The sequence below is a fragment of the Gymnodraco acuticeps genome, unplaced genomic scaffold (genome assembly GCF_902827175.1).
Source record: "Gymnodraco acuticeps unplaced genomic scaffold, fGymAcu1.1, whole genome shotgun sequence".
NCBI lineage: Eukaryota > Metazoa > Chordata > Actinopteri > Perciformes > Bathydraconidae > Gymnodraco > Gymnodraco acuticeps.
Window position 1 is genome coordinate 3,675,259 of NW_022990701.1, and position 25,915 is coordinate 3,701,173.

Below are 25,915 nucleotides of genomic sequence, written 5' to 3' on the forward strand. Positions count from 1 at the left end.
TAAAAAGATAATTTCTTTAAATCACCAAATCACTATGAAAACATTTTTTTACCAACAAGTGCTTGGTAGAAAAAAATTCACAATGTACAAAGCTGAGTCATCAGTCTTTTCACTTTTCTTTGTCATCATTACCGTCACTGGGTTCACACAAGTATGCATTTTATTTTCAGATGGCCCACGTACATCTGTCCGTAGAAAAACGTCATATCTGAGAAATGTTTGAGTCAGAGATTTGTCCCAACACAGTGAGTTGGTTGTTTGCAGATGAACCTCTTATCTAACAATGACCTGAGGACCTTGTTCAGATAAATATCCCACCGAGTCGAGCTGCTCTTCATTCTTCCAAAAAGACCAGACCACAACTGGTGGCAAAAGGCAACATGGCTCCATCACTTGTTTTCACAGCAGGAGGTCTCCTGTTACTTTTCTCCTTCTCATCAGCAGTAAGTCACTGAATTTCAATGTTTTCATCCGTGTACTTGAACACAGACATCAAATTCTTTTTTGTCTTTTTGCTGTGTAGGAAGTCAGAGGAGACAACCTTGCATCATGCAACATGGATAATGACTTTGTAAGTATGATGTTACAAATAATAATGATGTATTATTTGCCATATAGATTGTAAGTCTTTGTATATATGGGCAAACTATTATAAATGTTGTATTTGAACTTCTTTTGTCTGTATTTAGGGAAAATACTGTCCTACAACATGTGGAGTGGCGGATTACATGCTGAGGTATATGCCGGATGTGGACAAGGATTTGGACAATTTGCAAGAGACACTTGAAACAATTGCCAATGTGACCCAAGAGGCCAAAGAAACTGTTGTCTACATGAAAGATTCTACTATGTCAGCTCAGAAGGCCACCCTGCCAGGTAACACGCTTCATCTGGTGTCATCTTCTTTAAGTAACTGATCGTTAATGTATTAAAAGTATTAAAGGACTGTGGGGAATGTTTCAAGATCAGCGCTGACACTGGCTTTTTATTTCAGATCCATACTACAGAAAATCATCGAATATGCTGAATGATGTTGTTCAGTTTGAAAAGACCATCATCACACAGGAACAGCAAGTATAGTAAGTCACCTTAGTATTACTTAAGTTATACAATCTAACATCAAACCTTAGTGCCAAGCTACTTAAATGTAGAATCAGTAATTCGGAGATTGTTAATATTTTAACTCAACCAAAGCAAATACCCCCCTAAACATTTACCGTCCCTCTCATTTCCACTGCCTTTCTCTTTATACATCTGTGGCCTTCCCCCTGTCGTAGCCATAAGCACCAACGCCTCCTCTTGCTGATTTGCTGGAATATTTTCTGGTGGCTCTGTCCAAGTCAATAAGTTTGTTGCACATTGACAAAGCCAGGGCTGGGCATGAACCCTTGTTTTGTTTGCGCGCACACAGAACAGATAGCTAGTGGACCATTTTTGCCTAATGTGCCAAAAATGTATTGGTTCAAAACAGCTGACTGCACTTTTTAGTATTCATACACTTTTTAAATCAAATAAATTGATGAGACAGCTATAGGTACTTTGTAGATAAAAAAATTCTTCCACAACATATGCATAGTTTGTGAATCAAAATACATTGTTATAGATTCCACACGTGACATCTTCTAAGAGAAAACTTCGAAATGTGAAATGTGAATTCACAGAAGCAAAACTCAAACTAGTCAGAAATTATAAACAAAGGTCATGTGATGGAAATCTGGTTCAATTATTGGTCCTACAGTAACATAGAGTAGTAGAGTTATCTTGATGTGTGAAGTGTACCTGCCTACTCTTTCGTAAAAGTTTGTTCAAGTAGCACTAACTGTTTCTATTCCACTAATTAGTAGCTTGCTTGTTTCTTCTATTGTGTTTTCACCTCATACTAGTTCGAGAACATTTTACAAACCAACAACCTCTCCGCCTCATCCCTCAGCCCTAAGAAACCACTCTATACTTTTTCTTGTGACACTTTTACCTACTTTTACTTCTCCAAGCCACCCACACTTTCAGGTCAATGCACGCCAACCCTTCTCGCCCACACAGTTTGCACTGTGCACAGATCATGGTGCGATTGGCCGCCCCCTATTCTTTCGCGTTTCGACACAGGAACTCAAACTCACTTCTAAAAAGAAAAAAACACTTATTTTCCAAGTTTCTTTTTCAAATGTGTTTCATGTGTTACTTTTGCTTCTAGTTTGTTCCTATTTTCTTATTCTTGTCGTATCTATTTTGTAAAAGACTGTACATTTGAGCTTCACTGTTTTTACTACACGAGTTTCTCAGGATAAAGCTCCTACAACTCATTTTCTCCCCTTTTTCTAGTGAACTTCAGGATTTAATTTCATCCAACGAGAAGAGAATGTCAGACTTGAAACAGCTCTCCGTGCAGCTGCAGCAGAAATGCGCTGAGCCCTGCAAAGACTCAGTTGAAATCCAGCCCCTCACAGGATCAGGTAAAAAAATCAATCCATTGACCTTCAGACCTTCCCAGAAATGTCTCAATCATGCCTCATCTGAACGGCATTTGTCCTTTTTCAGTGTTTAGTCAGAGAGTAACATCAATAAGGCAAATCAATGTAAAGTAAACAGATTTATTTTAGATTGACTTTATTTCAAAGTGGTTTTTTCTAAAGCTTAAAATAAGCGTGGACATAATGCATAAGCATCAGCAAATAATATGTGTTTATTTTATCCTGTTTTATAGTCAATAAAACCACCTCTAGACAGTCTTTTATGTCTTGCTGTTAAACCTTATTTTTCGTTCATCAGACTGCCAGGATATTGCTAACAAAGGTGCCACCACCAGTGGGCTTTATTATGTGAAGCCAGCTAAAGCCACTGAGCAGTTCCTGGTCTATTGTGAGATTGACAGCTTTGGACGTGGCTTCACAGTCATACAGAGGGTATGTTTCACTTGAACAAATGTTGAGAAAAAACACTCTCTACTGCCTTCATCTGGCCCTGCATGATTCCCAGAGTCTTCTCTCAGAGAACTACAACTACTTAATACTCTAATACTACTAGTAAAACAACCTTCCAGTCCTGATAGCAAACAACTGATAAGAGACCGTATGAAAATGATTAGGGTTGGATGGGGGCGCTAAACCCTTATGTTTTCATCTTTGAAAGCACCAGGCCTTTGCCCAATGTAATTAAAACATTGTTTGACTTGTTTGAAATGATACCCTCCCCCCAATATCTCAAAATGATATGAAAGAAATGAGTTGCTACAATTCATCTTGACTCAAAAAGCCAAAGCATTCAATTGCACGGCAGGGATAGACTGAGGACGGTTGCAACACTTTTTGCATTTCTCTCAGTAACTCTGAGTCAGGACAACTACATTTGTATATATTAAACGTACATCTACAATCAAAGATGATTACATATCACCTATCGTATCGTCATATGACACTGAGGACTTTTTTTTGTCCACAGAGACGCGATGGCAGTGTGGACTTCCACAAGGACTGGGTCCAATACAAGGAGGGCTTCGGATATCTCTCACCAGACGACACCACAGAGTTCTGGCTCGGTCTCGAGAAGATGCATCTTCTGACGGGCTCTACAACCATGCCGACTGTGCTGAGGATAGAGCTTGTTGACTGGGAAGGCAACACAAGGTATGTATACACGATAACAGATTACATAAGAGGAGAGCAAAGGGACTCACTGAAAAGCAAACATGACCCTGATAGTTAATTTTTCCTTAAAAGAACGAAAAAAGGACTCAGCGGAAGTCAACAAAAACTAACAATAATCAATCTTTCTCCAGGTATGCCGATTACACCACATTCAGAGTTGGAACCGAGGGCGACATGTACCGTCTTACATACGGTTACTACTTAGCCGGTGATGCTGGAGATGCTTTCGATGGCTTTGACTTTGGTGATGATGCCAGTGACAAGTTCTACACCTCTCACAATGGCATGCAGTTCAGTTCCTTCGACAAGGACAATGACAAGTACGACGGCAACTGTGCTCAGCAGGACGGCTCCGGCTGGTGGATGAACAGATGTCATGCTGCACATTTGAACGGCAAATACTACCAGGGTAAGACAACAGGGCCAGAATCTTTAATTGGTGTTCATTTAAATGATCTGTTAAGATGTTAAAGGTTTTATTAATATATTTTATTAACAACTATCCTCCACATAACGATATCCAAGCACATGTATTCATATTAAAGGTCCACACTAAGCTGTCTGTGTTTTCTTCTATAGGTGGCAGGTACACAGAAAAGGATGCAGGTGAATTCGGCTACGACAACGGCATTATCTGGGTCACATGGCACAACCGCTGGTACTCCCTGAAAGAGACCACCATGAAGATCATTCCCCTCAGTCGCATCACAGCAGAAGGTGGACAGCAGCAGATTGGGGTGAAAAACTTTGGCGGGCTTGGAGTTTAAAAAGAAGACTAACATGGTTGTGGTCTGTTTTTTGCTTTAGTTATGGTGTTCAGCACCAAATCACTCAATTAAATGCCTCCGCGGTAAAAAATCTGACTTTATGATGTGTAATGCAGATGGGGAAAAAGCATTTGGTAAAAACAAACACTAAAATAAGATGTATCTGAATTGACTCTGCAAAAGTTTAAATATGTTGTCATAGTACAACAAATATACACCTGTATGTATATAAATAAAACCTTCCTTAAATGTAAAGAATGTGTCCACTTCTTTTTCATATGCTGTGTAATATATTATCCACCCATGCATCAGTGTTTATTATTAATAATTAATTTATAATTATAATTATGAAACCTTCGCAAATGTAGTAAGAAGCTATGGTTTTGATTAGATTAAGCTTCAGAAGTCTGAACACTCACTTAAGTTTTTAGAATGCACAGTCACAGTCTTCAAGACAACACACACACACACACACTGTTATGAACCGAGACACAGGACCCAAAAGCAGGACTCGGAGACAGTTGTCCAAAAATAGAATGTTCTTTAATAACAAAAACTAAATCGTACTTTCAAAAAATAGAAAGTAGTTAAACAGCCAAAACTAACTTGTACAGCAACACAAAAACTCACTTGGCAAAAGGTCTAAATCTCAAGGTAGGTATCAGGAGTCAAAAGGCCTAGGTGCTCACGACATGAAACGTAACGAACTGACAAAGGAACAAAGAAACACCAGGGCTATATATAGGTGAGGGGGATGGGCACAGGTGAATACAATCAGGGCAGGGCCAAGCAATCTCACGGGCGGGAAACACACAAAGGCAGGAACTGTGGGATCTGGAATGACAGGAAAGATTACATTCAAAATAAAAACAGGAAGTGACAAGATCAAAACACAAAACTATAGTAAAAACATAACTAAACCTAACATATCTGTCGAGTCAACACATTTCCCCCCCCCTCTAGGGACGTCTCCTGACGGCCCAGGCAGATTAGGATGTTGCCTGTAGAAATCCCTGATCAACTCCTGATCCACAACGTCGCGAGAAGGGATCCACATCCTATCCTCTGCTCCATAGCCTTTCCAGTCAACGAGGAACTGCCTGCCACATCCCCTTCTCCGGACTGCCAGCAGTTTCTTGACCGTATAAACAAGGCCACCATCAACAATTCTGGGGGGTGGCGGAGGTTTAGTTGCGGCCTTGCGGGCACCAAACTGCTTTCCTTGACAGGCTTGATCTTCCCAACGCGGAATGTAGGGCGGACCCGCAGGGACCTGGGGAGTCGCAGGCGCACAGACACAGGGTTCACAATCTTCGTTATTGGAAAGGGACCAACAAACCTGGGGGCTAATTTTCTTGAAGCGACATGGAGGGGTAGATCTTTCGTGGACAACCACACCTTCTGTCCAGGCTGGTACACTGGAGCTGGCCGGCGGTGTCGGTCAGCCCCCCTTTTCATTGAAGAAGAACTCCTTAGAAGGGTTCGACGGGCAGCCGCCCAGATGCGGTGGCAACGTCTGACCAGGGCATGTGCAGAAGGGACCAAGACCTCCTTTAGGGCTGCAACAAACGACTAATTTGATAATCGATTAATGAAACGATTAATCGACTATCCGGACTATTACTGTATGCCTTGCACAATTTCTCAAACGCTCTTATTTAGCCATCAACTTTTAGATTTAGCTTGAGGTTGTTTTAGGCATGTGGAAACTAACAATGAAGACAATAAAGGCAAGGCAAGGCAAGTTTATTTATATAGCACCTTTCAGCACCAGGCAATTCAAGGTGCTTTACAAAAAAAAGACATTCAGACAAAGGCATTTAAAAACAGTAAAAGATAATAAAAGAAACATTAAAAGAAAAACAAAAAATGAAAGACATTAAGAAAATGGCATTTAAAATCAGTCATTAAAAAGAAAAGCTAATAAAATAAACATTAAAAGATTATGCTCGCATAATAATGAATAAAGATGAATACTTGATTCAAAAATACATATATTATTAAATTAACTAAACACATTTTGAACAAAATTAACATTGCTTTTTATTTAAATAAAATAAATAATATTTCACATCAAAAGAAACAACAGTGTTTTAACAAATCGTATTAAATAATCTGATGACAGAACTGTAAACAGAATAGCTGAAACTTTAACAAACTAAATAACTCAGTTACCTCTAATCATTAACCCAAGTTTGTATAATGTAGTTAACTCCATGTGTTGCTGCTAGCATACATAATACCTGACGTGGAAACGTTACTCGTGGATGGGGCTACAGAGCTGCTAGAAACACAGTCGAACCCGGTGCATTCCTCCGTCTGAATGTGGAGCACTTTTGCTAAATGTTTAGACAAATTGCTCGTGTTACCGCCCTTGTATGCTAAACTCTTATTGCACTTTTGACAACGAGCATTTTCCACATCGAGACGGGTAAAGTTTAACCAAACCTCGGAGCGCGTTCTCTCCGCCATCTCCTCCGTGTGTGTGTTGCTGCATGTAGCAGCTGCGTGTGTGTAAACTGCCCCGCCCCCTCGCACGCAGACGGGGGAGAGAGATCTCGTCTGATCGAAAATACATCAGACGCATTTGTTTGTCTTTTTGCATTTTAGAAACGAGTTGGCGACACTAAGACTGCGATATAATGTTTTTGTAGCAATGATACATGACATATATATTTTAAATGTCTCCAGTACCGATAAAAAGACCAATAACGTTGGAGCTTAACGGCGCGTAAAACACATGTGATGACGTCACCAACGAATCGACGACTGAATTAGTTGGCAACTAATTTGGTAATCGATTAAGTCGATTAGTTGTTGCACCCCTACTTTTCAGTCTCAGCAAACACGGGTGGTTGGTAGCCAAAGACGTACTGGAAGGGAGTCAGACCTGTGGCAGAGGTGGAAAATAATTGTGGGCGTATTCCACCCAGGTTAGATGCTTGCTCCACGATGAGGGATTCTGAGCCACCAAGCACCTCAGACATGTCTCCAACACTTGATTTAATCTCTCCGTTTTTCCGTTGGACTGGGGGTGATACCCAGAGGAAAGGCTAGCGGTGGCTCCAATGAGACTGCAGAACTCTTTCCAGAACTTGGAAACAAACTGTGGGCCCCGGTCTGACACAATATCCCTGGGAAATCCATGTATCCGGAACACATTGACCATCATCATTTCTGCCGTTTCCTTGGCCGAGGGTAGCTTGGTCAATGGAATAAAATGATTCATTTTAGAAAAACGATCTACCACTGTTAGCACAGTGGTATTACCTTGAGACACCAGGAGTCCAGTAACAAAGTCCATGGATATGTCAGACCAGGGCCGTTGAGGAATGGGCAATGGCTGCAGCAACCCGGCCCGAGACCTGGAAGAAGTTTTGCTGCGAGCACAAACAGGACAGGCATTCACATATTCACCAACATCTTTAGTCATGGACGGCCACCAGAAACGCTGCTTAAGTGCAAACATGGTTCCTCTAACCCCAGGATGACAAGTGAGCAAGGACGTGTGAGCCCAGTAAATGATCTTGGAGCGTAAGGGCACTGTAACAAACAGCCTATTAGGCGGATACTCACTAGGTGCTGGGCTCTCAACATTTGCTTGCTGCACCTCTTTTTCTATCTGCCAAGTTACCGCTCCTACCACACGGTTCAGTGGTAGGATGGGTTCTGGTTCCTTGGCAGCAGGCTCAGGGTCAAACAGACGGGACAAGGCATCTGGCTTGGTGTTCTGGGAGCCAGGTCTAAATGACAAGGTAAAATCAAAACGACTGAAAAAAAGTGTCCATCTAGCCTGGCGTGAATTCAGTCTCGTAGCCTTTTTTATGTATTCGAGGTTCTTATGGTCTGTCCATACCAGGAACGGCTGAGCGGCCCCCTCTAGCCAATGTCTCCACTCCTCCATGGCTTGTTTCACTGCCAGTTGTTCACGATTGCCCACGTCGTAGTTCCTTTCCGCTGGGGACAACTTACGGGAGAGATAAGCGCAGGGATGGAGCTTATTATCCTTTGCAGCCCGCTGAGAGAGAACTGCCCCCACACCGAGGTTAGAGGCATCCACCTCTACCACGAACTGTCGAAGTGGATCTGGGATGGTGAGGATGGTGAACAGAGGTGAACATCTCCTTTAGGCCTTGAAAAGCATTAGCAGCTTTGGAGTTCCATTCAAAAGGGACATGAGGAGAGGTAAGTACATGTAGCGGGGAAGCAATAGAACTGAAATTTCTGATGAAACGTCTATAAAAATGTGCAAACCCCAGGAACTGCTGTAGTTTTTTCCTGTTGACAGGAACTGGCCACTCTGCCACGGCACTGACCTTGGCAGGGTCCATCTTTATTTGACCGGGGGCAATGATGAAACCCAGGAACGATGTGGTTTGGACATGGAACTCGCACTTCTCTGCTTTAACATAAAGTTGGTTCTGTAGCAGGCGGTCGAGGACTAGACGGACATGCTGGTGGGTTATGTTGTCAGGAGAAAAAATCAAAATGTCATCTAGATATACAAACACAAACTTATTCAGGAAGTCCCCCAACACCTCATTTATGAGGGCCTGAAACACTGCCGGTGCGTTTGTCAAGCCAAAAGGCATCACTAGGTACTCATAGTGTCCACTAGGTGTGTTAAATCCAGTCTTCCATTCGTCCCCCTCCCTGATTCTCACCAAATTATAAGCATTCCTTAAATCCAGTTTGGTGAAAATGTTGGCGTCTTGCCAAAGTGCAAAGGCGGAGGAGATGAGTGGGAGAGGGTACCTGTTTTTGATGGTGATTTTGTTCAGAGGGCTGTAGCCTATACAGGGCCGGAGTGATCCATCCTTTTTGTCTACGAAAAAGCCCGCTCCCGTCGGTGACGAGGAAGGGCGAATGAGTCCGGCCTGCAAGGAGGTCTCAATATAATTGTTCATGGCCTCCCTTTCAGGTCCGGAAAGAGAGTAGAGGCGACCCTTGGGAATGGGCCAGGTACCAAGTTTATAGCACAGTCATTAGGCCTATGTGGTGGCAGGGCAGTGGCTCTGGCTTTACTAAAAAACCTCCTTTAGGTCCCAATAGCAACTGGGCACCTTGGACTTGTCAGGGAAATCTTGCTCCTGTACTTGGATAGCCTCAGTCATTTCTGTACATGCAATCTGAACAACAGCTTGGGTCTCACTCAATCCTTCTAGCATGGGGAGTGTTGTCACCAGTCTTATTGTCTCTCAGACAGAAATGCTTGCAGTCCTCTCCCCATCCCTTAACTCTCCCAGATCTCCAGTCTATGTGTGGGTTGTGCTTGACTAACCATGGGTAACCAAGAATAAGTGGATGCTGAGCAGAGTCAAATAAATGGAAAGTCATGTGTTCAGTATGTGTTGCATTTACGGTTATTTCAATGGGCATAGTACAATGGGTAACGGTAAACAATAACCGACCATCCAGAGCAGAGGCCTTTAACGGTTGCTTCAAAGGAATTACCACACAGTTCCACTTCTTGGCTAACCCCCAATCCATTAAACTTTCATCTGCACCAGAGTCTATGAGAACCCCCTGAGTTAAAACATGTCTGTCTACTTTTACTTGTACCTGTGTCAATGTACGAGGAGGGAATCCAGATGACAGTCGGCTCACCAGGGTCCTCCTCGTCCCTGATGAGCCCGATCTTTTGCTGTACAAGAAGCCAGGAGGTGCCCCTGCTCCCCACAGTAAAAACACCTGCCCTCCTGAATGCACCGAAGATATTCCTCCGGAGTCAACTTTGCCCGACCCAACTGCATGGGCTCCTCTGAGACACTAGGGAGCACTCTTCTCTCAGGAGGAGTATCGGCAGGAGGTCTCCAGGCGGGACGATGGCTTGGTGTGTCCCCTTGGTGTCGAGGCAGACGTGCCAAATTCTTGAACCTTTCTTTTTGTCTTTCGGCCAGTCTATTGTCTATTCAAACTGCCAGTGCAATGACAGAATCCAAGTCTTCTGGGAGGTCCAAAGGTATTAGCTGGTCTTTAATGGAATCCGAAAGACCAGACAAAAAGGCGTCGAGCAGTGCTGAAGAATTCCAGCCACTATCTGCTGCAAGGGTCCTGAACTCAATGGCATAGTCCGATACTATGCGCTGGCTCTGCTTAATCTGCATCAGTGCTCTGGCTGCCTCCCTTACAGGAGCCGTGTGATTAAACACCTTGGTGAGAGTGTCTGTAAATACATCCAGAGAATTACAGGTAGGTGAATCTCTCGCCCATTCGGACGTAGCCCAGGCCGCTGCACTCCCCGTTAAGTGGCTCACCATGAAGGCCACTTTAGAGTGATCAGTGGGGAATGCAGCAGGGTTATATTCATAATGGAGATCACAATGAACAATGAAAGGGCGACAGTCACCGGAATCTCCGGAGAATCGCTCTGGAGATGCCAGGCGAGGCGATGGAGCATGGAGTGGCACATGGTCAGCTGGAGCAATTGGTGTGTGAGCAACAGCAGGAGGCTGAGGGGATAAACCAGCTTCCAGGTGAGCGAGGACACGGTGCAGCTGTTCGGCAAGGTGATTCACCTGAGTATTGACGGAGGCTTGAAAATGTTCTTGACGGCCGGTCAGGTCCCTCACCCCCAGGTTGATGGTGCCCAGCTGCTCCTCATGCTGGTGTAGTCTCGTTCCTTGAGCTCGCAGAGCTATCTTCACTGTCTCTGAATCCGCTGGGTCCATATGTTGGTCAGTTCGTACTGTTATGAACCAAGACACAGGACGCAGGACCCAAAAACAGGACTCGGAGACAGTTGTCCAAAAATAGAATGTTCTTTAATAACAAAAACTAAATCGTACTTTCAAAAAATAGAAAGAAGTTAAACAGCCATGTTATAGCCGCTGCTTTCTTGGTGCTATTAATTCTGTTGTGCGTGTGTGTGTATGCAAATGAGCTGTAAGGTTTCCTCGATGTCCCGCCCTCGTACTGTCCGAAGAGGTGATTGGACTGAAGTCATCCAATCCCTGCCTGCTTCCGGAGATCATTCGGGAGGCTCTGTGTTGTGAGACAGACGCCTCTAGCCTCATGTTGTGCTTACTCGTTATGCCCGTTGATCCATTGAATGTTCTGTGTTTTGTTATACTGCGTAACAGCCTGTAAAGCAGTGTTCTGTGTTTAGTGTTGTGTGAGTTAGTATCCAGGTTAGCTTAGCGGTTAGCGCCTGTGGATTAGCATCAGCTGTGTTTTGTTACAGCCTTTTTCAGTTCATGTAGGCCTACCACGTTTTAGTGAGGTTTTTGTTTCTCTTTTACCAATTCCACTCTGGTTTGTGTTGCTTCCCTTTGGTTCCCCTAGCCCAGTAGGGAACGTAATACTAAAAACTAACTTGTACAGCAACACAAAAACTCACTTGGCAAAAGGTCTAAATCTCAAGGTATCAGGAGTCAAAAGGCCTAGGTGCTCACGACATGAAACATAACGAACTGACAAAGGAACAAAGAAACACCAGGGCTTTCATAGGTGAGGGGGATGGGCACAGGTGAAAGCAATCTCACGGCGGGAAACACAAAGGCAGGAAATGTGGGATCTGGAATGACAGGAAAGATTACTTTCAAAATAAAAACATAACTAAACCTAACATATCTGTCGAGTCACAACACACACACACATAGAATTATAAGAAGATACAGCAGTGTATTTGCTTTTTTCAAAATAACAGGTTTTTGATTAATTAGTGATCTGCCATAGAAGACCTTTTAGGCAAATGAAATTCCAGGTTTAAAAAAAAAGCATGGCTAAAATCGATCAACAACAAAACACAATCCATCTGTTGCTCATTGTCTCCAGTAAATGAATAATTGAAAAATATTGACCAAAGCAGCGACTCTATGGGCACTTCCAACACGCACTTGGAAACATTCCAACATACATTTCAGAAGTAATTCAATCATTTAAACTAAAGTGCTCTTTATAAGGTCACTTCCCGATAGTTGAATAGTGAACTTTACTAACATTTTGAGGTACTTCTATCTACTGAAAGATACCAGCCTTACTACTGTTTTAAATAGACAGCTTGTTACCGCAAGTCTTTTAAAGGGAGGGTTTTTTAGTTGGCTGGTTGCTGCCAAATCACATTGTCCCAAATTGTTATTTGTTTCCACGTTTGGACAGTTTACTTTTTATTGTGCAATGTTACTTGTCCCGATGAATCACAACCCTCACCTCAACAACGACATGTGGAGTCCAAACTCCATTTGGCTCGTTGTAGATGATCTTGCCAAATACCAAATGCCCATGTATGGCCTAATGTAGGTAACAGTCTGTTGTAAGCCTCAGTATTTAAAGTCCCAAAGTCAATAAGTGTTTTTGTGATATTTCTCACAATAATCACAGTAAATCTTGGAATTTAAATTCCAAAAAATGGCCACCTACACCATTTGCAACAACTAGGTAAACTGTTTAGGCATGAAATGATTAGATAGCAATTACTTAATGTGCTTCAGGTAACTAAACTAGCTTGTGAACACTGAGAGTAACCTTCATTGTATCAATATATACACCATCATTATGAGTAAAACACAAAATCTTGTACATCAGTGGTGTAAAGTAATATATTTACTCTAGTACTGTACTGGGACTTGTATTTTACTTGAGTATTTCAATTTGTTTCTACTTTGTACTTCTACAATTCAGAGGTAAATCCAGTACAATGATTTCATACCTTTAGTTACTTTATTTTGATTAATGATGTGAAATATAATCAAGTCACTTAAATGCATAATTATAATCAAGATATATAATATATATAATTCTAAAATGGACCAATCTGCACAATGATTACTTTTACTTTTGGTACTTTAACCCATAAGAACCCACGTGACACAGATGTTACATGGCATTCTGGAAAGTTCCTGCAGCTTTAGCCTTTATTTTATCTCACGAAGTCCCTAATTGACCCACACTGAACAGTCTGGTGGGCCGTGGGCCAGGTCATGTGATTTTGTGTTCCCATAACAACATGTCCAAAATGTCCATGTGCCAAGCTAACAACTGAACTAGCTACATTTCAAGATTGTTTTTTATTGCTAAAGGTAAGATTCAAGCCATTTAAGAATTATAATGCTTACATAACATGTCCTTTATTACATTTGACATGTTTTGAAAAAAAATCTTGATCATATTGATATGAAAAAATAAGATAAATATCGCTGTGACATTAATGTCACATAGGGACATACACTTTAACATTTCTCATAAAATCTTGAGTTGTACTTATGCACAATTAGAAATATTATTATGATCTGCTCAGTTCATTTAGCTGATTCAATGATATTTAGTTAATATATTATATACTTTTCAGCTCAGAGAATGTTGAAACAAATTTAAACCAAAAAAATCATCCTCATGAATTAAGTTATGAATAAGCTTTACTTGAACGCTCAATGTGACATATGTCACTTTTCAGATCTTTGACACTATAGGGGGGGTTACTTGTCAGAAATGTGTGATAAATGATGTTCTCCATAATTTCCCCAAAAGTAGAAATGGTTCCAGGTTCTTATTTAAGTATACTTTGATGCCAACACTTTTCTACTTTTACTTGAGTAACATTTTGATTGCAGGACTTTTTCTTTTAACACAGTATTCCTACACTCAGGTACTTTTACTTTTACTTAAGTACACAATATGAGTAGGCTACTCCTTCCACCTCTGGAATACATTAACCTGTGCAAAATGGAGGTAGGAGTTGTTTATTTAGCTGTTTTACAGAATTGCTTTGACCTGCACCTCCTGGCCGCTCGGTGGCGATGATGAACTCCTCAACTCTGTTGTTGTTGTTTACTTCCGGGTTATACGATCGTCGGCTTGTGGCGGTGCTCATGTTTTCATGATTGTAATATTTTTTTTGAGTGCGACCAAACAAAACTCCATTCAAAAGTAACTTTATCGTCTGTTGTGTTTTCTCCGTGTTGATATCTCAACCATGGCCGAGGTAAGAAGAGCTTTGAAGTCTTTTCGAGGCTTTTTCTTTATGTCCCGCTCAGAAGCTACAGAACATTACATTGTTGGACCAGGCTAATTGCTGGATAGCATTACATTTACTATACGATGTCATGTCTATATAACCTATATTCAGGGGTGGAGTGATTTATAAATGTGGCTTGTTTGTATTGGTTGAATGTTATTGTATTAAATATGACTATTGTATTATACAGGATGTCCAGAAGCACTCAGTCCACACGCTGGTCTTCAGATCTCTCAAAAGGACTCATGATATGTTTGTGTCCGACCATGCGAAATCCATCGCACAGGATGAAGAAAGGTTTGTATTTTCTTTGTTTGTACAATTACATTTGAGCATGTATGACTCCTTTAAAATTCCACTTGTTCCCGAGTTTAATTTGAGTCCAGCTTTAGACTATTGTTTTACGTTTTGAGATGACGTTTTGTTTGCTTGATCTTTATGGTACAAACCTGATTAAATAGTTCAAGTGACCTGTAATGTTAAATTAGACATCATTACAGAGAAAATGATCGGATACATTTAACTTATTTCTGCTTTAATGATTATAATAAATGATATATACATCTGTAGGCTAGTACTTTTATAATGTATATTTTCAGGGCAGAAAAATGTTTCCATTCTCTCTTTAAATATTGCCCAGGGTTTTAAATTCAGCCCTGGGCAATATCCTTAAAATGTTTTGTTGTTATAAATAAGGATATTTCTCCAATATTAATATATTTGATCGCTATTATAATTAGTTGGTGTATAATATAGTGTCGGGGGTCAGTATGAATATATAGTGAGACGGCTGTATCATAATAAGTATTTGTTTGTGTGATGATGGAATTCACCTGTATTTCATTCACTGGATTAACCAACAGCAATCACTTTTTTTTTGATAACATATATATATATATCATCATTATAATGTCAAGTTGAATACCATACCATGAGAGGAGATGTGATATATATTGCTCTCTCCTGGGAAAATAAAGAAATCGTTCAAAGCAACAAACTGCATATTGTTTGTTGCATGTATGTTTATGTATGTAAACATCAGAACAAAATTATGCTTATTTGTCAAGTATAGTTAGCAAGTGAATGATGCATCCCTGTCTACTGTGTTTGCAGCCAGAAGATGAAGATGTCTGTGAAACTGAAAGCAGACTACAATGCAGTTTTGCACATGCCTGTCCTGAAGGAGGGCAAAGACAGAGTGTCCCTTCTTGCTGGCAGTATGCTGGGCAACCAGAGCTACACACAGCCAGGTGAGGACGAAGCAAGCACTGCATATTACCCTCAGGGGATTATGGAGAAATCCATGCATACATTTATTTTCTTGACTCCTGAGTTCCCAGTATTTAAAATCCCCTAATTTGTTTCAGGGGATGATCCAGAATACCTGATCGCCGGGACACATGCCTATCCCTCTGGACCTGGTAAATACGATGGTTTTAATTTAACCAAGCTGTAGTGGTAATACATCCTTACCAGAGTTGGGTAAGAATATTACTCCTGTCGGTAACGGAGTAGTGTAACGCGTTACTTTTGTAATTCAGTAATCACACTACAGTTACTAACATTGCCCCGACACGCGTTACTTCGTTACTTTTATAAAATAATCACACTCACTGACAGACAAGAGGGGTTTCCGCCGCAGGTTTATATCGGTTTATATACATGTAGGCCTATGTAATCTGCGCGACTTGCGAGACCACATCTCCACGTGCAGCAGTGCTGCATAAACATGGCTGAGTCTTTTCATCTGTAAACTCCCTCAACGGGGCCGCTCGCTCTCTTTTGTTGATCGCCCTCTCACGGGTGAACAGTTCAATGTCCCGCTTCATTGTAGGAATTCTGCCATGTCTCTACCACTTTAGTTTGACCATCTCTGTTACTAAGTTATGGAATACTAAACTGGTTTCATTAATTAGTGTCTTTACGTTTCACAGACTGTTAGCTTGTTGTGTGGCTGGTAGCCTATTTTAGAGCATATAAAAAGAAAGACTTGTGTTATGTCTTCCTTAATGCAATAGTAATTGGGGGTGCAAGTGGAGTCTCGCAGAGGCAAAACTGTGGCGCGCTTACACTGTAGGTGCGCCGCAGTCTGCGTGATCTGCCTGTAGGGGCGGGCCGGCCCTGCGAGTAAAGTAACAAGTAAAGTAACGAGTTACTTTATCTAGAGAGTAACGAAGTAGTGTAATATATTACTTTTTTTTTAATGTAATATATTACTTTTTTTTTTAGTAACGACCCCATCTCTGATCCTTACCATGAACATCATCAGCAATATTTGTGTATCTTATACAAGTGTTTTATTATTCAATAGGAGTGGCCTTGACTGCTGACACAAAGATCCACAGGAATCCAAGTGAGGGAGGAATCAACTCCTTGGCGCTCGTTTTGCCACCCTCACAAGCCAGGTACGCCTTTATTTTATTTATCCTATACTGTGAATAATCTGGATTGGTAGCATTTTGCATAAACACTCCTGGAGAACACTCCTGAACACGTGGAGAACTTTTTCAGGATTTTTAAACAACTTATTGATATAAACTAACAGTATTTTTGTGTCGTTATTGAATTTCTAGGCAGGATGTCAGCCGCACCGCTTCCAGTGTTGGTGACATCCATCGACACGCAGGAGGAGGAGAGAGATCTCACCCTCAGTCTTCTTCTGTGGTAGGTCACACTGTTTCCTCTTGATCAGATATCTTGATTGTTTACCCGTGCTGTAAAATCACTGAGAAAAAAGCTGATCTGATAATGAATTAATGTATTTATTTCAGTCTCTCTTGGACGGAGGTGGCACCAGAAATGCGATGGCGAGGAAGGCGCCCACCATGCCCAAACCACAGTGGCATCCCCCATGGAAACTGTTTCGGGTACATACAAATAATCTAAGCTTTAATTTCCCTCTTTGTTTGTATATGTAATGCCAAAGCGGGGCACCTGGGATGTTTCTCTTCTGTGTGATTTTTAAATGTCGTATGTTTGATCTGGTAGGTCATCAGTGGTCACCTCGGCTGGGTGAGATCCATCGCCGTGGAGCCGGGGAATGAGTGGTTTGTCACAGGCTCTGCTGATAGAACCATAAAGGTGAGTAAAGTTGAAAATGACTTTCATTTCCCATGTCGCTTATTGTCTTTTTATTAATTAGTATGTGAAAAAAATTCATAAATATGGTTTAACAAGAAGTTGTTGTTTTATTTCAAAGGTTTCATTGTCATATCCTCAAAGCTACAGTGTAGAAATGGCAATGAAATTCTTCTGACCTGAGCTCCTCCAACATGCTTTTGATGTATACTAACTAACAATACATTAAATGATAACATGAACGATGCTCTGTGATCTTGGTTACAGCAGTTTAACATAGAAACGTAACAGTCTCCAGAGCCTTGAACCACATTTTATGGTCTTTATCAGCAAATTGATATTGGCTCAGTTGTCATGAAGTTATCTCAGTTGGGCCACAGGTTGGTGACTGAGATACCCTAATCATGCTGATAACTCAAGAGTAATATGGCTAAATGAAAATAGGATGTCTGTGAACCTTTAATCAAATCTCTATACATCTATCTTAGTGACCCTGAATGGTTCATTACGACCATATTATATTCTTTGTTGTTTACAGCCAGATACCATCGGTTTTCCATTGGAACCGCACGCAATATCAAAAGCGCTTTTTTCAGTATCTTCTTAAACAGAATACCCTTAGATTTACTTAAATGCTGTTTGTTCTTGACAGATCTGGGACCTGGCCAGTGGGAAACTGAAGCTCTCCCTGACGGGACACATCAGCACGGTGCGCGGCGTGGCGGTCAGCAACCGCAGCCCCTACCTGTTCTCCTGTGGAGAAGACAAGCAGGTCAAGTGTTGGGATCTGGAGTACAACAAGGTCATCAGGCACTACCACGGCCACCTTAGTGCTGTCTATGATATCGACCTTCATCCGACTATTGATGTGCTGGTGACGTGCAGCAGAGACGCCACAGCAAGGGTAAGCTGCTACTTTGCATTCTCACAGTTAAATGGATGATTGGTCACAAAATCATATGATTGGTTGTCGACTCTTGAGTTTTACCTAGTCGAGTCCAGCCCTATTTAAAGAGAGTGTTCAAATGTTCTGAATTCCAGTTTCTCCATGTTTATGCTAAGCATCCTTTATGTTCTGTTTCATGTGTTGATTAACCCTCTGTGGTTTGTGTTCAGCTCTTTATATGTTGTGCTTTCAAGCATGAACAACGTCTAGCTATCAGATATCTTCATCGACACCTTATACCTATACAGCATATATCAAACAATAGGACAATAGTTAAACAGTGAACACAATACTCCTTCTGCACTTTCACTTGGTGTCGGTGTACTTTTAACTGGTGTGCACCCTTCCTCTCACTGTAAGTAATACGTTTATTAAAGAGATTTGATTTATTCCCTGTCCATGCAGGTTTGGGACATCAGGAGTAAAGCCAATGTGCACACCCTGACCGGACACACCAACACTGTGGCCACAGTGAAGTGTCAGGCTGCAGAGCCACAAATCATCACTGGTAAATACATTGTTTTAACCCAAAATGATCTAACAAGTTATCAAAGTCGTACCTGATTGTTTGGCCCTCCGCTAACCACTGACTATCATCTTGCAGGCAGTCACGATTCAACCATCCGGCTGTGGGACTTGATCGCTGGAAAAACCAGAGCGACTCTGACAAACCACAAGAAGTCTGTCCGAACTCTGGCAATGCACCCCAGGCAGTAAGTTACCTTACCAATAACATATTCTGTTTAAGTTTGAAGTGTTAAGCATCACTGTTGATAAACGTTAGCTGGTTTGCGCTTTTTAGGATTAGTTGCCTGCGTTTTGTATCATTACATTTAATACATCTAAATTGCTCAAACAAAAACAATTCTAGTTTAAAAGAATAAGAGTTTGTAATATCCTCAACATATGGTCGCCTTACTTCCTGTGTCCTACAGATACACGTTTGCCTCTGGTTCTGCTGACAACATCAAGCAGTGGATGTTCCCCGATGGAAGCTTCATCCAGAACCTGTCGGGCCACAACGCCATCATCAACACTATGGCCGTCAACTCCGATGGCGTGTTGGTGTCTGGAGGTATTCAATTCAAGCTAAACTATCACTTGTTTTGTCTGCAGTAATGTTTAACTCGTGTAATAGATTATCATTTCTTAGTTGTGTTGATGCTGTCTCAAAATTCTGATACATGTGGATGTTTTTGTTCTCTGTAGCCGACAATGGAACCATCCACATGTGGGATTGGAGGACAGGCTATAACTTCCAGAGGATTCACGCCGCTGTGCAGCCCGGCTCTCTGGACAGCGAGTCTGGCATCTTCGCTTGCAAGTTCGATAACTCAGAGAGCCGGCTGATCACTGCCGAGGCTGACAAGACCATTAAAGTATACAAGGAAGACGACACCGCTGTAAGTTATACCATCATATTTAAAATGTGTATTTGAATTGGCTCTGAAGCAGTAGATAGAAAATATGACCGCTCCTTTTTCTTTCTTACAGACAGAGGAAACCCATCCCATCAACTGGAAACCAGAAATCCTCAAGAGGAAGAGATTCTAATCATTTTTTATTTGTTTCTTTTGTCACAGTGATGTTTAATTGTATTTCTACCAATCCTCCAGTTGTAGATACACCTATCAAGTTGGTCTCTCTACTTGTTTTTCTTAACAACTTATGTGTCATTGACAGAAGTGCCCACATTGTCCTGTTTTATTCTAAAAACCATTTGCAGTCTTCATTGTAAGATGTGTGTCCGGTAAAGTGGCCATTTTGGACTGCCAGGAACATCCCAGAGTGTTTGTTCTTGACGATGACGGCTCTCTGATGGCTCTGGTCCGTCTGGTCCACCAACATCAGCCACTCTTCTCTCTCAGAGGGGCTGACCTCAGAGTGGACCTGGTTCCTGCTGGGGTCGAATCCTGCAGAGCGACAAACCAAGACATGTTGAATAATAGTTTGGAGAAAAAATAAAATTGTATTGACTCAATTTTCCAGTTGTACAGACTTGGAAACAAGCCTTTTTCTTCCTTTAATAAAAAGTGCATTTTTCACATAATTGCTGTTTGACTTGTGTACTTACCCAGGTATCTGTTGGTGACAACGTTCCTGTAGTATTTACAGCCGTTGCCTTTAATCTCCAGCCAGTAACAATTCTCTCCAGCTTTCTCACTGAGCTCCACTGTGTTCCTGCTGCTGACAGTCGGCTCGATTATCTCACCTGTGAAATCATGTCGCAGCAAAAGAGATGGCCAAAAATACACAAGTGTTAGTAGGATTTTACACAGTTTGGTTTAAATGTGCAGGGCTCGGATTGCTATTCAGATAACCCTAATACAAGTAATACATTTCCTGTCCAACAGTTAGAACATTAAAAACAATGTCCCAGTTAATCCTAGACATGTCATGCACTTGTTGGAACTCCTTCTGTCATGTCAGTGTCTCAAATTCCCAGGGATGGCAACTTTGGAAGGATTTTCCAGAAACATTTACCCCAAATAAACCATTTTTCTTTTAAACCCATATCTACCTGAATCATGGATGTAGAGCTTTGAGAGAGCATGGCGAAACCCTCTCCCAGGTTTCTTTTTCATGCGGGGTTTTGATGGTTCAGGCTGACCCACCACCTCTCCCTGAGGTTCTTCAACTGCCAGGAGGTGACCCACGTTAAACATGATCTCCTCCTCCAGAGAGCTGAGACACATCTCAAAGTGCTCCTCACCCTTCTCTGCATTTCTAGAACGACAACACAGATGTAGGTAACAAAAATATCTAAGAGCTCAGACGTTCATATTGAATCATACCATACAATCTCTATAATAGACTTTATTTGACCAAGAATGTTCTGCAATACATTTCCTTTAATCATTTGAGTGTCTGAAGTTGTCTCCCTGTCTGTTTGAAAGGCCTCCTCACCTGAAGTCCACCCACAGCAGGCCTGCAGTGATCAGCCCCAGCCACTCGCTCGCCTCCCAGTTGTTGGTCAGCATGACGGGCACGATGCTGACCTCCCTGCTGTCTGCGTAGTTGAGCTCTTTCTTACAGCTGCGGGACGCCTGGTAAGCTGGAGACATGAATGGACAAATCACCACAGCCTCCTCCACACCTGCAGCCATCCTGAAAGCACACAAGACCAAATGTATTCTGATTGATCTAATTCATTCATTTAATTACTCCCATTAATTCAGATTTCTCTACTCACGAATCGTTTATATTTCCCGTCACCCCTCCTTCTATATCCAACCACACTGGCAGACCATCATCTTTGAGGCGGTCATAAATCTTTTTCACCAGAGCCTGGTCATCCCACTGGTAGGAGAGCATGATATGAGAAGGCATTTTTCCTAAAAATCTGAGAAAACACTATATCGAAAGCTTCTATGTTGGAGTTTGTGGAGTTGCTGAACAAACTGACCCAGACAAAGGGATCCTCAGTAGCTATGCTGCTTGTTTACTCGGGTATACAGCTCAGGTTACATCTGTTGCTTGGTAACTTCGCTTGCAAGCACCATGGGAGGCTGTGTGATGGATACTCTGCCCTGCAGGACCAATGAGAGCTGCAACATCATTATCAAGGTGCTGGGGCTATGTGTCTAAATAATTAACATTAAATGCTTCGTAAAATGTATTCTTTTTTTAAATAATGTTGAATACAATGTGTATTTTCTTCTCTCAAAAGGGTATTTTCTCAGGGTATTTTGAAATACTTTACGTTTTTCCACATTTAAGGTTAATTAAGGCTTTATTATAATTATAAATGTACTTTTAATGTCTATCTAGGAAGCAAATAGCCACATTCAGTTTGAGTTTTTGGTTTTCTAAGATACAGAAATATATGAAAAATAAAAACAATTTATGACCATTTATTTTATATAATTTTTTTGAGTGACTTAATTCGATGTTATATGCAAACCTGTCAAATATATTGTGCAAACTGTTCTCAATCTTTTTGCAATTTTTTTATTTAGGGCATCAATTTATTTTTAAAGATACAAATGTTTGGACACATGCAAAACATTATTTTAAAGTATTACAAAGGATCATAGACAGCTAGACACTTTTTCATGAGCATCTTTTCAGACGCTTAACATGTTACTAAATTATTCGAGCCCATAATTGGCAAAATAACTTTATCAAGCTCAGGGTTCTTTGTTTGACTGTATTTTAAAGGGTGTTGCAGTTAAACATTTCAGTGCTCTGCCTGCGGTTCTTGTTTTTGCCGTTGGAGGGAGCCATCATACAACTAAATGGACATTCGCCAAAAAATGAACCTCGTCGAACTCAATTTATATTTGATTTATTCTAAACACTTCTCCAAAAGCATGCGGGCCGAATCACAGATTGTATTATTAACTTTCTGACAACAGTTCTCTCCATGAGTTGTTTCCCCTACTTTGCACACCTTGATCTTCGATTGGTCAACTATTGACTATGGTACCTTTCAGCACGCGGCACTAATCTCCCGGTCTAATTAAATCTTAAGCAATCCGCGCACAGATGGAGGCGATCAGCGCGAGACGATCAGCGCGAGACGTGGGCAGGAGGTGTGTTCAGTGCGCACAGTGGGTACTCTGTGGCCACTCGGTGCCATGATGTGTGAGAAGCCCGGGGGGATTTGCGCTCCTAGATGTGTGGATATCTCTTCTTCAAATTCAAGCAAAAAAACTGCTCGAATATTGTGATGGAGAATGACTGCTGGCTGTTTTCCTGTGCTCAAAAATGCAAGGTGCGTTTACCTGATTTATTTTTGGAGAGGTGCTCTGAAATGTGATGGAAGAGTTTGACTTGGACACTGAAATATGTAACGTTGCTTAAAGTTCAAAACCATGTGGAAAGGAGCAATGGGTCGCAAAAAAGCCTCACCGTCGCTTATCTGGACCCTCGTGCTGTCGCTGCTTTGCGCGCGGTCGCTCGGGCAGGTGTTCAACCTGACGCTCTCTGTTAAAGAGGGCTTGCCTGCTAAAACCATCGTTGGAGATCTGGGAGCAGGATTAAGCAGGCCAAGCACCGGATTCTTCATCTCAGAGAGCAGAGACTCTTATGTGTTCAGAGACTTGGAAATAGACGCAGACACGGGGATCATCTCCACAGCTGTGATCCTGGACAGAGAGAGCAGAGATAAGTATGAGTTTGTGGCAGCCACCCTGACAGGGGAGATGATCAAAGTGATACTAGAGGTTACAGATGTGAACGACCATTCCCCTGTGTTTCCCTCAGAGGAGGTCAACTTAGAAATATCAGAACTGAGCCCCCCTGGGAGTCAATTTCAGCTTGAAGTAGCTAAAGATGGGGATGAGGGTGAGTTTGGTACCCAGGGATACAGGATCACAGAGACTGAGATGGGGGAGTTATTCCACCTGGAGTATCGCAGTGGATCTGAGAGCCACCCGAGCCTGGATCTCATCCTCACCAGCAAACTAGACAGGGAAACTCAGGAGCTTTACTCCCTCACCATCGAGGCCTTTGATGGTGGCATCCCAACCAGGACGGGGAATCTTCATGTGAACATCCAGGTCCTGGATGAGAACGACAACCCTCCCGTGTTCAACCAGACTGAATACCACGCCTCGCTGCCAGAGGATGCCCCGCTGAGGTCCTCTGTGTGTCAGGTCCACGCCACTGACCTCGACATGGGCAACAACGGTGTAATCATTTATGAGATCAACAGGCGGCAGAGTGACCCAAATGAGGTTTTCTCTATCAACCAAATCACCGGGGTGGTGTATCTCAACAAGCCGCTTGATTATGAGACTCAGGCTTTCCATGAGTTGATCATCAGCGCGCGAGATAACGGGGCTCAGCCTGAGTACAGCAGCACTTTTGTGGGTGTGAAGGTGGTTAATGTCAACGACAACAGTCCCACCATAAGCGTGCTGTTCCTCAGCGAGACAGGAGATGCTTTGGTTTCAGAGGCAGCAGCGATTGGGGACTACATTGCCAGGATTTCAGTATCAGACTCCGACTTTAAGGAGGAGAGGGTCACCGTCACGCTCGAGGAGGATGATGGGAAGTTCACCCTGAAGCAGACAGATGACTTCCTGTATGCTTTGTGTGTCAACTCAGAGCTCGACAGGGAACAAAAGGATCTGTATGAGTTGAAAGTGGTAGCATCAGATTTTGGGAGCCCACCTCTGAGCAGTGAGATTGTCTTCCTCCTGAGGGTCATCGACACCAATGATTGCCCCCCAGTTTTTGAGAAAGATGTGTACATGATTGATATTTCTGAGGACGCACCACAGGGGAGTTCCCTCATCCAGGTGCGAGCACAAGACGCAGATGAGGGGGTCAACTCAGATGTTAGATACTCCATCCTTAAGTCCAACCAGGACAGCTTGTTCAGCATCCACCCAGACTCGGGCCTGGTCACAACAGCTGCAGCTCTGGACAGAGAGACACAGATGGAGGTTTGGTTCCTGGTGGTGGCGACTGATGGAGGAGACCCGGCTCTGTCATCCACAGCTACAGTCACTGTGCTGGTGGAGGACGTCAACGACAACGAGCCTGTGTTCCTGCAGCAGCTGTACAACGTGTCCATGCCCGAGCACAGTGATGTCGGGAGCTGCTTCTTACAAGTATGTTGCAAAAAATATTTAGCACATATATACTTCCCACTCCCGAGTTCATAGTTTTGTTTAATTGTCCAGCTTTTGAGATATCTGACCCTACAATGCCTTCCACACCAGTATAGGTTTAATTTGTAGGCCTCTATTAGTTAGAACGTTATGTAATAATAATAAAGCTGACAGGAAATGAAGATGGAGAGAGAGGAAATTACATTCAACAAAAGTTTGACTGGGTGGGGACACGAAATGACATGGTGAGTGTCTTAAACACCATCACAATGCCCTTTACCCAATAACATTAAATTGATCAAAATGTAGTTTTTGTTGGTCAGAGCAATGCAACATTAAATGTATCTTTATTGACACTGTGTTTCCAGGAAACACTATCCAAGTATACAGAATATTCCTGTGAAAAGATGATGCTGTTGAGTGTTCAAAATGTAATGTTTCTATGTTGTGAGCTCCCCAAAATCCCATTCACTTGTTACTGGCGTCTTATTTTTTGTTAAAGGTCACCTATTATGCAAAATCCACTTTTTCATATCTTGTATGTATCCCCTCTGTGTAAAGAGATTCTGAACGTTTCAAGAGAAAAGATTCGCTAATTTTTTATCCTGATCCATTTATATAAAAAGTAAACCTGTCTGAAAATGAGCTGATCAGATTTTGGCCACTTTATGATGTCATAACTATTTTTTGGCTTTTTTTGGCAAGGTAAGCCCCCCCCTTAACTCCTGAATCTCCTCCTAGAGCACCATTGTGTTCTTTTTAACCGAATATCTCGCAGAGGGGCGTGGGGGAGTGGCCCCTTATTTCCATCTGAAGTAACAGACAGAGAATCAGCACTTTTGAAACAGGGCTGAAACAGAGGGGATTATGGGTACAATGGGTGATCTGTTTGGTATTTGGAGCCAAACACTTGCGAGACATGTTTTGTATATATCTGAGACCTATAATATATTGATGAAAAACAG

At 42.0% G+C, this 25,915-nt stretch overlaps 4 protein-coding genes across 4 annotated transcripts in view; 3 read left to right on the plus strand and 1 right to left on the minus strand.

The window, feature by feature from the left end:
- Positions 1 to 206: 206 nt before the first annotated feature.
- On the plus strand, positions 207 to 4,663 carry fgg (fibrinogen gamma chain). The gene is made up of 9 exons (XM_034231212.1): positions 207 to 443; positions 524 to 571; positions 690 to 876; positions 995 to 1,079; positions 2,320 to 2,450; positions 2,767 to 2,900; positions 3,436 to 3,620; positions 3,773 to 4,050; positions 4,221 to 4,663. Exons 1-9 carry the CDS (start codon positions 381 to 383, stop codon positions 4,406 to 4,408), a joined length of 1,299 nt encoding a protein of 432 aa, XP_034087103.1. The 5' UTR covers positions 207 to 380; the 3' UTR covers positions 4,409 to 4,663.
- A 9,503-nt stretch (positions 4,664 to 14,166) lies between these two features.
- Positions 14,167 to 20,437, plus strand: plrg1 (pleiotropic regulator 1). Its single transcript, XM_034231216.1, has 14 exons — positions 14,167 to 14,330; positions 14,554 to 14,660; positions 15,477 to 15,613; positions 15,731 to 15,784; positions 16,675 to 16,768; positions 16,937 to 17,027; positions 17,135 to 17,230; positions 17,352 to 17,444; positions 18,094 to 18,345; positions 18,793 to 18,895; positions 18,992 to 19,100; positions 19,323 to 19,462; positions 19,597 to 19,790; positions 19,882 to 20,437. The coding sequence occupies exons 1-14, from the start codon at positions 14,322 to 14,324 to the stop codon at positions 19,939 to 19,941; spliced, it is 1,539 nt and encodes a 512-aa protein (XP_034087107.1). The 5' UTR covers positions 14,167 to 14,321; the 3' UTR covers positions 19,942 to 20,437.
- LOC117556146 lies at positions 20,092 to 21,783 on the minus strand. The gene is made up of 5 exons (XM_034231393.1): positions 21,581 to 21,783; positions 21,295 to 21,495; positions 20,909 to 21,114; positions 20,462 to 20,599; positions 20,092 to 20,300 (listed from the first exon to the last, which is right to left on the minus strand). Exons 1-5 carry the CDS (start codon positions 21,715 to 21,717, stop codon positions 20,092 to 20,094), a joined length of 891 nt encoding a protein of 296 aa, XP_034087284.1. The 5' UTR covers positions 21,718 to 21,783.
- A 1,305-nt stretch (positions 21,784 to 23,088) lies between these two features.
- dchs2 (dachsous cadherin-related 2) overlaps positions 23,089 to 25,915 on the plus strand; it is a 31,876-nt gene continuing 29,049 nt past the window's right edge. The window contains exon 1 of the mRNA XM_034231466.1: positions 23,089 to 24,950. Within this exon, the coding sequence (XP_034087357.1) occupies positions 23,205 to 24,950 (1,746 nt within the window). The 5' untranslated portion in view covers positions 23,089 to 23,204. The remainder of the gene's footprint in view (positions 24,951 to 25,915) is intronic.